Source organism: Eurytemora carolleeae, unplaced genomic scaffold (genome assembly GCF_000591075.1).
Source record: "Eurytemora carolleeae unplaced genomic scaffold, Eaff_2.0 scaffold1014, whole genome shotgun sequence".
In the NCBI taxonomy this organism is placed as follows: Eukaryota; Metazoa; Arthropoda; class Copepoda; order Calanoida; family Temoridae; genus Eurytemora; species Eurytemora carolleeae.
In genome coordinates, this window is record NW_019396900.1 from 11418 (window position 1) to 20799 (window position 9382).

The 9382-nt window shown below is 33.9% G+C and overlaps 1 protein-coding gene across 2 annotated transcripts in view; it reads left to right on the top strand.

Annotated features, from left to right (window-relative positions):
- Positions 1 to 329: 329 nt before the first annotated feature.
- The window catches only part of LOC111709921 (gamma-tubulin complex component 4), a 12451-nt gene continuing 3398 nt past the window's right edge, over positions 330 to 9382 (top strand). Inside the window, exons 1-12 of one of the 2 annotated variants that reach the window (XM_023483866.1) lie at positions 330 to 396; positions 1031 to 1125; positions 1885 to 2000; positions 2126 to 2433; positions 2624 to 2842; positions 3869 to 3939; positions 4422 to 4480; positions 6123 to 6247; positions 6881 to 6943; positions 7976 to 8095; positions 8453 to 8527; positions 8990 to 9079. In XM_023483866.1, coding sequence (XP_023339634.1) covers positions 1928 to 2000; positions 2126 to 2433; positions 2624 to 2842; positions 3869 to 3939; positions 4422 to 4480; positions 6123 to 6247; positions 6881 to 6943; positions 7976 to 8095; positions 8453 to 8527; positions 8990 to 9079 — 1203 coding nt within the window. In that variant the 5' untranslated portion in view covers positions 330 to 396; positions 1031 to 1125; positions 1885 to 1927. Of the gene's footprint in view, positions 397 to 417; positions 573 to 1030; positions 1126 to 1884; positions 2001 to 2125; positions 2434 to 2623; positions 2843 to 3868; positions 3940 to 4421; positions 4481 to 6122; positions 6248 to 6880; positions 6944 to 7975; positions 8096 to 8452; positions 8528 to 8989; positions 9080 to 9382 lie in introns of those variants that run through there. The other variant, XM_023483865.1, reaches the window with a different exon arrangement.

Genomic DNA, 9382 nt, shown 5'->3' on the forward strand with positions numbered 1-9382 from the left:
TGCCCCGACCTACGAAAAATGCCCATCCGAACTACAAAAAGTGCCCGTCTGACATACAAAATTGAGTGGCCGTCCGACTCGTCCGACAGCTACAATTATAAATTATTTCATACCCTACTGCGCTATTTAATATATATACTTGACAAAAGCTGCTGAATAGGTCAGATGTTGCAGTAGGTCGGATGGGCAGTAGAGCGGATCAACATTACTCGATGTAACATTACCATTTTGATTTGGTTTTAGCAAAGACGACATTCGAGATCTAAAAATGCGCAATGCCCCATAACTTATGGTTAAAAAAACCGCAAACGACAAAATTATTTCGCAAAAGACTAAAGAGCCTGAGGTTGTCCGTAGAAAACTATAACATTTTGTAGCATTGTAGGCCAGGTTTAGGTCAGTTAATAATTATATATGTTAAAATACTGACTGTTATCGTAATTTTATAAGACAAAGTGCACTGGCCCGAAATTTATCAAAATAGAAAGTTTTAGAAGTTTAAAGTTCTTAAAATGTTTCATGAATTGCTGGTTGCCTTACGGGGCCATCCTGGTCTTGTTTTCTCCGAAAAGGTAAAAATACTAATATTTTCGGCATTTCACCTTAACTTTCGACTTTAAATTGATTTTCAATCAGATTATGATAGGAGAGTTGGGAAAACGGCAGAATTGGGCCAACATGGGGAAATTTTCCCAATAAAAGATTCTGAGAACCCCCTCTTCCCCCCCCCCCTATCAATTTTGTACATCGCATATGCAACACATGTGGCTGCAGCGCCCGGCCCCCTTTCCTGTCTAGCTAGCTCGGCGCTTGGCCCCTAAGTCTGTCCTAGCCGCAGCGCTAGGTCCACAAACTGTCTGAACCTAATCTTAAAATAATAAGTAAAAATTTTGTTGAAAATTAGTTGGTTTTGTACAATACTGAAAGGAGGAATAGGTGGGGTGCCATAGAACCAGTTTCGGGTCCTCCTGACCTTCCTGCATAACAGTTCTGTAGCTAAAATGTATTGTAATTTGTCTATGGTGCTTAGAATGGTGTACTGGGCGTGAACCGCATAATATCTGAGCTCCACCCTTGCGAGATCTCGATCATAAACCAACTGCTAGAGGTCGCCACAGATTACAGGTGAGCATTAACGATTTATCATTTTTTTGTTCATAAATTGATTTTTATCTTTTTTCTTGTCTATCGTTGATTAAATGTTCCTCTTTCAAATAAAATGTCATCTAACCCTCTTGAGGTTGCTAAATGCTCATAATTTAGGGTTGTAATTTGCTTCATGTCCCTCCGTTACTTCTTGTTTTTCTTTGTTTACTATTCACTCCTCGCTGGACTTCTTATTCATATTAAATTTGGCATATTATTTAGACTTGCGTTATGCGTTAAGTTTGCCAAATACTGTTCCCCCCCCCCCAATTTTTTTTTTAAATTTCCCTTAAACATTATGCATTTCGGTTTCCCCGCATTGAGCAAATAAAACCTGAAATAAATGTGCTGCCCCAGGCTAACAGTAACTTATCTAAATACCTAAGAAAATATACAACCCTGTGTAATTCCAAATAATTCTCCATTTTAAGAATGACATAGTCTATTTCCAAAGAACCCTGTTGGAAACTTTTTCTGATAAGGAATGGAAAAGAGTCCATTATCTTCTCCTTAAAAACCTGAATGTTTCAACTGTAATTTCTCTTTTAAGCGTGAAAACTATGTCATCTTCCACATTAATGAATTAAAGTCAAATTAAAAATGTATTGTAAATCTGACATGCTACTCTATAAATGGATGGTCTCGCCGTTTTTTTTCCTGCTCTCCTGGTAAAATCTGACACTCTTCTTTTTGTTTTTTCATATTTTGCATGTTGTGCGTTAAACCCGAACTGTTCAGGTTATTGTGTGAGTATATAAACAGAAACCGGTTTAATTCTTCAATGTATCTCTTTGCTCTCTATCAAGGACTGGACAAATCTTTGGAACCTTATCTGCAAACTCTTGTTAAGCTCGGTAACAAAATATCGGACAGGACAGGACAGGACAGGACAGGACAGGACAGGACAGGACAGGACAGGACAGGACGAGGACGGACATTAAAACAAAATATATGAAAAGAAAAAATTAATTTTGTTTAGAAGTTGAAATACTGAAAAACTCTGGAACCCAATTATCCCTGCTCCAACACAGACTTCTCCCCCACCGACCTATTCTCCGAGCTCTAGTTCAACTGGTCCGTGAGGTCGATGAAGAAGCTCCTGCTGGTTGTATGATATTAGATAAAGTCTACCAGGCTGCAGGTTCCGGAGTAGCGGGTGTTGGAACCGCTCTAAAATTAGTACTGAGTGAGCTGCACAAAGTGTTGTATAAGCAGCTTTTGGCCTGGCTGCTTCAGGGCAACCTTTATGATCCGTTTAACGAGTTTTTTATTGTCAAAGATGATAAGGGAAGGATATATCTATTTCAATTTAACTTAATCATAAATTTTTTAAACTTGTACAAAAAATCTCTGTATCTACTTTTGTGGACTCTGAAAAGCTTAACTATTTTTGCAAACTTTCACAAACTTATTTTCTTTGATTAAAAATCAAAGGATTACGAATAGTGATGGAAAGATTTAATCCCTGTACATGAAGGCGGACGAGAGTATTCTGCTGGTTGGGGAGGAGGGAGAGAAGAGTAGAAGTAAAAGCAAAACTTTCCAGCTCCGGTTAGAGATGGTTCCTCAACATATTTCTCATTCTCTTGCTGAGAAAATATTCTTCATCGGAGAGAGTATTCAGTTGTTTGAAAGCGACAGGAGGGTTGAAGTTCAAGGGGCGGTTCTTAGGGATAGGGAGGCAGAGTTCTACCAGGTACAGTACAGTACTGTACTCTACGGTACAGTATACAACCGTACAGTACACTACGACACAGTACGGTACAGTACACTACGGTATAATATACTTTGGTACAGTACCGTTGTGTATGATCAATAAAAATATAAAAATCCTTTGTACAGATTCATTCTACTTCAAGTGAGAAACAAGATTTTTTCAAACTGTTAAGTGTGATTTTTCATATCAAATTCAAACATTTTGGTCCGATTAATGTTATATACGTAAAAGTTAATATATTTTAATAAGCTACTTGAGGATTTAAAAGTGATAATGTTGAGTATTGAATATTAGTGCTGGGACCAATTTTGATGAATTGGAGAGGTCGCTGAACTATATACTGCCGGTTCAAATTCTGAATCACTTGTTCAAATCTTCATGAATCTTTGACTTTGAATCGGTGATTCAAGATTTGAACCAGCTACAGTGAAACCCTTAATAACGAATACATCGAAAGAATTCATCAAATGTCGTATTCTTCACTTTCTGATAATGGAATGTTGCAGATATTTAGTTTTTAAATTAAATGATTATATGGAACTCTTTAAAACTGTTCCCGCATAATTCATGGCTATTTATTTATTTTCACAATACTGAAATTTACGTAATATAGTATTAAACTCATTGAAAAATTGTTAAGACGACATTTGATAAATTCTTCCGATGTATTCGTTATTAAGGGTTTCACTGTATATGTAGTTCAGAAACCAGGGATGTTTATTTTTTAGAAATGTTTTGATTTTTTTTTGGGGGGGGGATTAAAAATTACATATAAATTCAAGTTTTTTCATTGATGCGTTTTTTCCGCAAAAATTGGTTTATTTTTCTTTAAAACTCAATTTTTTTTCAATTCAGCGAATAATACCTTCAAACAAATTGGCGTTCTGGGGATACAATTTATTTTTTAATCGAGGGTGTGTGATTTTTCAAGAAAATATATACCCCTGTCACCGACCTAACTCAACGTCTTTAAATTCGGTTCCTGCTCAACCGCTGTGAATGCAGGAGTTAGCGAGGTTGCGAGATAAAACAGTCTTCGAAGTTGCCGATTTCACTAATTTTGTGGATAAGATTAGGTAGGTTTCCATTTTTAATCCCCCCCCCCCTGTAAAAAACGCGAAATGTTCATATTTATCATTCAAATATGAAACTAAGTTGGATTGAAATTAGTTGTTTAAAAATTATTGAATAAATCTATAGTGCCAGGGGGGGGGAGGTTTAAAGGAACTTATTTCATTATTTCAAGTGACCCTCTACGCAAAGATGACAATGCCCAATTGACAACGTAGTTTACAACCATTATTTGATCATTATTGTGGAAGATACTTGTATTGAGGTTTTAAACTGTTCAATTCTGTTCATTCCTATGTTTTCTTGCCGTAGAAATGCGCAAGTCACTTTTGTACAGAGACTACAATTGAAAATGAACACTTAAAAAATTATTTACATTACATGTGTAAGTCGGAATAGCCATCTTTTCATGGAGGGTCACTACAAATTACGCTTAAAATCCCTTTAAAAGAAAAATACTCCTTAATAATATAAATTTTCAATTTAGGGAGACAGTATCTGAACATCTTCATACTCTTATGATGAAGGAAGCTGACCTTATGGCAGGTTGTTATTTAAACAATTACATTCCATTCCCCCATAAAAGTGTTACAAAAATTCTACAGTTAATTAATTAGTTGTTTAGGAACAGGTGGAGAAAATAATAATTCACTTTAACCTCCCAAATAAGTAAACTTGTTTAGTTATCGGTTTTGTCACGTTCACAAACGTTTTCCGTAGATTTCTGGGAATTTTTTTGAATAGACGACATATGAATAATTTGAAGAAATCTTCAAACAAATTTATTAAGAATATAAGAAATTGAATATAATGATGATAAAGAAATAATTAATTCTACAATTGATATCTTTACAAATTTCTATTGAGAAATATGTTCCTATACAACTAATTACAGGAGTGGAGGGGGAAAAGGAATGAGGGGTGGATGGGGAGAAGGAAGGGAGGGCAGAGGTGGTGACGGAAGGAGGGTGGATGGGGAGAAGGAAGGGAGGGCAGAGGTAGTGACGGAATTAGAGTATCAAGGACTGGTTGTGGCAGTTGCAGAAATCTCTACCCTTATCCCCATCTCCATGACTTCCATGACTCCATTTTGCCAAGAGTTTTTTAGAACAAAATATAGTACCCCTCTAAGGGTTTAGTTAACTTGTTATGGCTTCATGCCATGTTTTAAACCAAATCAACCTATTGTGAATAGTGATAAATACACAATACACATACACAGTATAAAGTACACTACAGGTCTACACATATACTTAGCAAAAGCATCAACAGGTCTATATAGACACTCTTAGCTCTTAACATACATAATAAGGAACTAAATACTTAACAAACATAATCTATATAATAAAACAAGACATTCGTAATTTTAAATATTTTGCCCATAGCCGTCCGAGCGGCTGTACCGAATGGGCTCAAATGTTTTGTGGACACTCATGGGTGGTCGGAGGGTAATAAAAAATCGAAATTTTTTTCGAAATTTTTTTCTTTTTTTTCACGGGCAACGCCGGGCCCTTCAGCTAGTAAGGAACTAAATTCTTAGCTTAGCATACATAATAAGGAACTAAACTCTTAGCATACATAATAAGGAACTAAACTCTTAGCATACATAATAAGGAATTAAACTTTTAGCATAAATAATAAGGAACTAAACTCTTAGCATACATAACAAGGAACTAAACTCTTAGCATACATAATAAGGAACTAAACTCTTAGCATACATAANCATAATAAGGATCTAAACTCTTAGCATACTTAATAAGGATCTAAACTCTTAGCATACATAATAAGTAACTAAACTCTTAGCATACATAATAAGGATCTAAACTCTTAGCATACATAATAAGTAACTAAACTCTTAGCATACGTAATAAGGATCTAACCTCTTAGCATACATAATAAGGAACTAAATTCTTAGCAATCATATGCATTACAAATAGAGATAAATTTTTCTCTTAGCATACACAATAGGTCTATATTAGCAATCATACACAATACTAACAGAGATAAATTTTTCTCTTATACACAATAGGTCTATATTAGCAATCATACACAACAGGGAGACACTAAGCATTTAGTATACACAATATATGTAACACCACTAGTCCTAGTTCATAATGTATTGTATGCTAAACGGTATTCAAATATGTTTTTTATTGTACCAAACAATGTATTATTTACTGTTTTGTAGAGCTTGGAACAGTTTGGAATCTGTTCCTGTTAGGCCGGGGGGAACTTTTCCATACTTTTATCCGATTAACTGAGGAACGATTAAGGAATCCACCAACCATTACAACACAAACTGATGTTAATGAGGTGAGAAAATTGTTTTATTTTATTAGATTCAATAACGTCTTATTTCTTGACTAAGATAACAGTATAACTCGATTAATGTATGTATGTATGTATGTATTTAAAGGTACATAAATATGTAGGATTCTTTCCGGGGCTACAATGTAGGGTTCCGATCCTTACATTATTTCTCATTAATATGTCGATAACGTTTTCTTAAAATTGTAGGAATTTGGTTCAGATTTTACTAAAATATTTCTTAAATTGTTCACTCAAAAAGTTCCATCTTTGCATGTCCATTATTCATTTTTAGAAAGGAAAAAATATCTCTTTATATGCGCTCATTAAAGATTTAGTTTTTACAAGCAATTTATATTGAGGTGTGTTTTAATTAATTAGGTAGTTAAACTTGACCGAGAAGTTCAACTACTACTCTTGTGCACTCTAGAGGTGGTTGAACTTTTCGTCCCTAGTTCAACTAGTTCTCGCTATTGATTATTTCCGACCAATCTGGTCAATTTCAACTTTAATAAAATAAAATCATTCATTTTAAAATGCGAAGAGAATGAGTGAAAGAATTAATCTTTTTACAATTCGGTGGGAGTAATTGAATAAAATCATAGAGAGTAAAAAGTTAAGAAATATGTTTGTGTTGAGGCCTGGAGAACAGCGGCGCAGCTTATTCTTTCACAATCAGAGGAGGAAAATATATCACACAAGGTAATTAGATAGGTAGAAAATAGGTTGAAAATAGGTTCAAAATAGGTAGAAAATAAGTTGTAAATAGGTTGAAAATAGGTAGAAAATAGGTAGAAAATAGGTTGAAAATAGGTTGAAAATAGGTTGAAAATAGGTAGAAAATAGGTTGAAAATAGGTTGAAAATAGGTAGAAAATAGGTAGAAAATAGCTTGAAAATAGCTTGAATAGCTTGAAAATAGCTTGAATATAAAAAAGATTAAATCAAGTTGAAAATAGTTTTAAAGTTTAGAGGAACTGAATAGAAAAAAGGCTTGAAAATCGGTAAAAAAAATTAGTAGAACAGAATAGTTAGAAAGGTAAAAGTTCGAAGATAAGTTAAACACCTGAGTCTAAAACTAAAGAATGCGCGAATTTTAAGTTCGAGGTTAAAAGCTCTGTAAAATAATGAATAGCTACTTAAATATTAAACTTTCTCAATTTAAAATTTGAATTTCCTGGGAAAATCTGAACCAATCAGAGAAAAGGATTTACGAAGAATTATTACATAAGTATTGGTAATCAGCTGTTTTTTTAATTTTAAACTATTTACGTGACGGAAAACAAAACATATTTCCAGTTACAACCGTATTTTGGGTTTACATGCAAACATTAATTAATCTAAAACGTGAAATATATTAAATCAAGGTTTTTACTTTTAAATATATCGTAATTAATTAGTTGAATGCCGCTTACCGCTGAATGATGAAAGACAAATAGGGATTGCGGGATCGGGGATTTCAAGATTTTAATCCTGTGTTTAAATTTTAACTCGTCGATTTCGGCAAGTTAAATATTTAACCACAGGCTTAAATATTTGACCTCACGGTTAAAGTTCAGGTTTAAATTAAGTCAGAAGTGGCATTTAACCATGAACTTAAAATTTAAGTCAAAACTTTTCGTTCTTTAGTTTTAGACTCAGGTTTGGTTAAAACTTAAACCTTAAAGTTAATTTTGTGTCAGTTTAGTAAATCGATTTTTTCTTATTAAGCTTGGTTTATCTTAAATATTCTTAGATCAAAGTTTTGATCGGTAATGAACCCTATGAAGGATGGGGTCAAATTTCTATACAGTATGCTGTATCCTGGCCTCTTCATCTGATCATCACTCCATCAGCCATTCACAGATATAACAAGGTAGGGCTTGATTGATTGATTGCTAAATTTCCCTAAGAAATTAACCTTTCATTCCTTCTCTAAATTTTATAAAAACTTGACTTCAAGGGCCCCCCCCCCCCCCCCCCCCCACACTTTTAAGATAATCTTGCAAGATTATGTTAATCTTGAGATTATCAAAAAGAGAGAGGATCAAACATTAATTCCGATATCCACCATTCTAAAGTTTTTAGCTCTGGAGTCATGTGAGTTGCCATAAACAATTTTGTCCCAATATTGATCCAGCCGTTTGAACGTTAATTGAATACAAACAGACAGACAAGGCAGAGTAAATACAGATGTTCGATATGTTGGCTATAAATCGAATTTGTTTTCCAGATTTTCTCGTTCCTGTTGTTGATACGGAGAACACAGAACTGTTTAAATCATCTCTGGTCAGATATGATGATGAAGGTGAGGATTCACCCGGATTAAGATCCTATCTTATTTTTGAGAATTTTTTTCGTCAATCTTAGAACTCGTAACTTTAACAGAGCTTACAAATATGATGCAATGCTTAAACTGAGTTTGAACTAACTGAACTTAAAACACTCTTGAGTGGGAAACTTTTGTATCTTAAACCTACTGCTTCAGCACTCAGACGGTTTCTATCCCCTTTAAAGGGGAAACTTATAAGTAGATTAAAGATGCATAAATGTATATTTAATCTACTGCCTCAGGGCCAATATGGTTTCTATCCATATTTGTGTGTTCGTCGAGTACATCGAGATATGTGTGCGTGCAACCTTATCGAAACCCGCTTGTATTTAGCTGAAAATTCAAATATGTGCTGTGTTGAGTTCAGACCACTGCACGCATAACCCTCTTTGTATGGAGGGTCACTTGAAATTACACTTACAGTCTCTTTCACTATAGGTAAGGAGAGGGGAAAGAGAAGCTAAGGAAATGGGGGGCTTGATCTGGGAGACAAGACAGCATATCTCGTTCATCGTGTCTAATATACAGGTAATAGATAGATATACTTGATTTATTAATAGACAGATATATTAGATTTATTAATAGACCGATATATTAGATTTATTAATAGACAGATATATTTGGTTTATTAATAGACAGATATATTTGATTTATTAATAGACAGATATATTTGATTTATTAATAGACAGATATATTAAGATTTATTAATAGACAGATATATTTCATTTATTAATAGACAGATATATTTCATTTATAAATAGACAGATATATTTGATTTATTAATAGACAGATATATTTGGTTTATTAATAGACAGATATATTTGATTTATT